This window comes from Lipotes vexillifer, unplaced genomic scaffold (assembly GCF_000442215.2).
Source record: "Lipotes vexillifer unplaced genomic scaffold, Lipotes_vexillifer_v1.1 scaffold225, whole genome shotgun sequence".
Lineage (NCBI taxonomy): Eukaryota > Metazoa > Chordata > Mammalia > Artiodactyla > Lipotidae > Lipotes > Lipotes vexillifer.
This window is the reverse complement of record NW_006787630.1, coordinates 2,155,062-2,157,677: the sequence shown is the minus strand read 5'-3', so window position 1 is coordinate 2,157,677 and position 2,616 is coordinate 2,155,062. Positions and strand designations below refer to the sequence as shown.

The window sequence follows — 2,616 nt, the reverse complement described above, 5'->3', positions numbered from 1 at the left end:
TGGGCCCGGGCCCCGGGGCCCCGGGCGCCGCGAGCTCCGACATGCCCAGCGTCGCGCCTTAACGGCCCGCGGGTCCCCGAGGGCGCCTCCCCGCCGCCATCGGCCGTCCTCGCCACCGCCTCGCTCCTCACGGCCGCCCGGGCACCGCCGCCATCTTCCGCCTCCGCGCCCCAGCTGACGCCAGCGAGTAGCCGCGCCGGCAAGAGCGGCCTCCCTGCGCCCGCGGGGAACGCTGGGATGCGGTCGGGCGGCCCGCGGCGGCCCCGCCCTGTGGCCTGGCTTCCAAGTAGGGAGCGCCGAGGGGCGGGGCTGCGTCTGGTCCGGGTGTTTTTTCCTATCGCCCCCACAAGCCTCCGCGGCTGCAAGGCGGACAGTAAAATCAATCTCTGAGGAATTTAGAGGTGATAAAATAAACTGAAAGGAAATACGACTGCTGAAGATGTTTTTTACTTGGCGCCCTGGAAAATTATGCCGAAGATAAGATTACGTTAGGATGTTCTAGCTGAAAAGTTATTTAATTTCCGGCCTTTAAATAACCTCGCCAAAAAAAAACTTAGAACATCGGTGGGAGTTTTGCGGCCAACCCTTTTCCTTCCCCACCCAGGCGAGCCCGTGCCGTGTGTTCTGAAAGCACCGTATCTCTCTTCTGCCGAAAGTAAAAAGCAATATGACTTCCTTTCCCTGCCCTTGGGGTCGGCTGGGGCCTTTACAGAGCGCCTGGCTGCACGCAAAACAGGTTAAACAAGGTGATTTTCTTTGTTCTTCCACCTCCCAGCAGCAGGGACCGGTTTCGTGGAAAACAGTTTTTCCACGGAGCGGGGGTAGGATCGTTCAGGCGGTAATGCGAGCGAAGGGGGGTGGCCGATGAAGCTTCGCTCGTTGGCCCGCTGCTCACCTCTTGCTGTGCAGCCCGGTTCCTAACAGGCCGCGGACTGCTAGCGGTCCGCGGCCCAGGGGTTGGGGACCCCTGCCCTAGCGACTTTAGCTCTTCCTTCTGAGAACCGGGCCGCTCAGGTGGGTCACCCCCCATCTCTCTCCTGCTCCCTGGCCGCCAGACCCCTGTCCCGGCCATTCGGGGATGACGGAGTGGACAGGCCTCCTCCAGGTAAAGTGGGGTCACGAAAGGTCCGTACCTGGCCCTGCCTTCCTCTTGGCTGCCACCGGGTGCCCGCCCGCGGTGTCCCAGGCCTGGGGTCCCACGTCTGGACCACATACACGCTCACTCACTCATCTTTGAAACGTCTCTGCGCCTCCTAGCAGCCATGGTAGTAATAGGACCTAACATTCATTGAGTACCTACTGTATGCCAGGTGCTTCCACCTCATGCTCCAAAGCAAGGCGGGGTGGGCTGCGGCCGGAAGTGTGGAAGGGCAGGAGGAGCCGGAGGTGAGGGGCCTGGGAGAGGATGCCTGACCCTGGGGAAGGACACGTTCGTGCCCCAGGGCCTGCACTGGGTGTTAGGGACACAGCGGCGGCCAATGCAGTCCCGGTTCCTGCCCTAGCAGAGCTCAGGGACCAACAGGAGACAGGCAGGCCGCCAAGTGGATGTCTGGTCTGGTTCCCGATGGTGACAATCCCACCGAAGGGCACCGTCAGGGCCTCTGAGAAAGACCAGAGCATTGGGGTGGGGGGGTTGGTTCCTGCGGGGGTTCCTATTCTGAATTGCCCTGGGTGGTCAGGGAGGGAAGAGACTTTTCAGCTATGACCTGGAGCCTGAGAGAACCTTCCAGACCTACCTGCCGGCTTTCATAATCCTGGGAGCCCCACTCCCTGGAGGTGGACGGGTCTACCACAACCAGGAGACTAAAATCATTCTCTTCCTGTTTCATAGGGAGTGCTCTGCACAGGGCCTGGCATACCGTAGGCATTCAGTCGATACAAATTCTTTTTTTTTAATGAATTTATTCATTTTATTTATTTATTTTTGGCTGCGTTGGGTCTTTGTTGCTGTGCGCAGGCTTTCTCTAGTTGTGGAGAGCGGGGGCTACTCTCCCTTGCGTGGGCTTCTCATTGCCGTGGCTTCTCTTGTCGCGGAGCATAGGCTCTAGGTGTGCAGGCTTCAGTAGTTGTGGCATGCAGGTTCACTAGTTGTGGCACACAGGCTTAGTCGCTCCACAGCATGTGGGATCTTCCCAGACCAGAGCTCAAACCCATGTCTCCTACATTGGCGGGCGGATTCTTAACCACTGCGCCACCAGGGAAACCCGTAAACTTTACTTTTATTGGTGTAATTTGTGTGGAAATGGGCCCGTGTGGCAAGCAGCTACTGTGTTGGGCAGCGCCGTCTAGCACTCACTCCTACGTAGGGAAACATGCGGCCCTGGAGAGCAAGTGAAAGTCATGGTCACAGAAAAGGAGTACAGCGGGAGGTGGGGGCGGAGAGAGTTCCAAATCTAAGCCAAAGACACAGGGAAGGACCAGACCCCAGGCCCGCCCTTCTGGGCACAGTCGGGAATTTAGAAGATGGGCTGGATTTCGGAGGATGCTGTGGTCATCATGTGGTACCTGTCTGGGATGTGTGGGTGGCATTGGGACCTGGAGCCTGGGCTGGGGCTCACTGAGAAGGTGCTGGAAGGTGGACAGTGAACAGGCCAGGTGGAAAGAGGGTCAGGGGGG

The 2,616-nt window shown here is 59.0% G+C and overlaps 1 protein-coding gene across 1 annotated transcript in view; it reads right to left on the bottom strand.

Annotated features, from left to right (window-relative positions):
* TMEM259 (transmembrane protein 259) overlaps positions 1 to 171 on the bottom strand; it is a 7,608-nt gene extending 7,437 nt beyond the window's left edge. Inside the window, 1 exon segment of the mRNA XM_007460445.1 lies at positions 2 to 171. Coding sequence (XP_007460507.1) covers positions 2 to 43 — 42 coding nt within the window. The 5' untranslated portion in view covers positions 44 to 171.
* Positions 172 to 2,616: the final 2,445 nt, after the last annotated feature.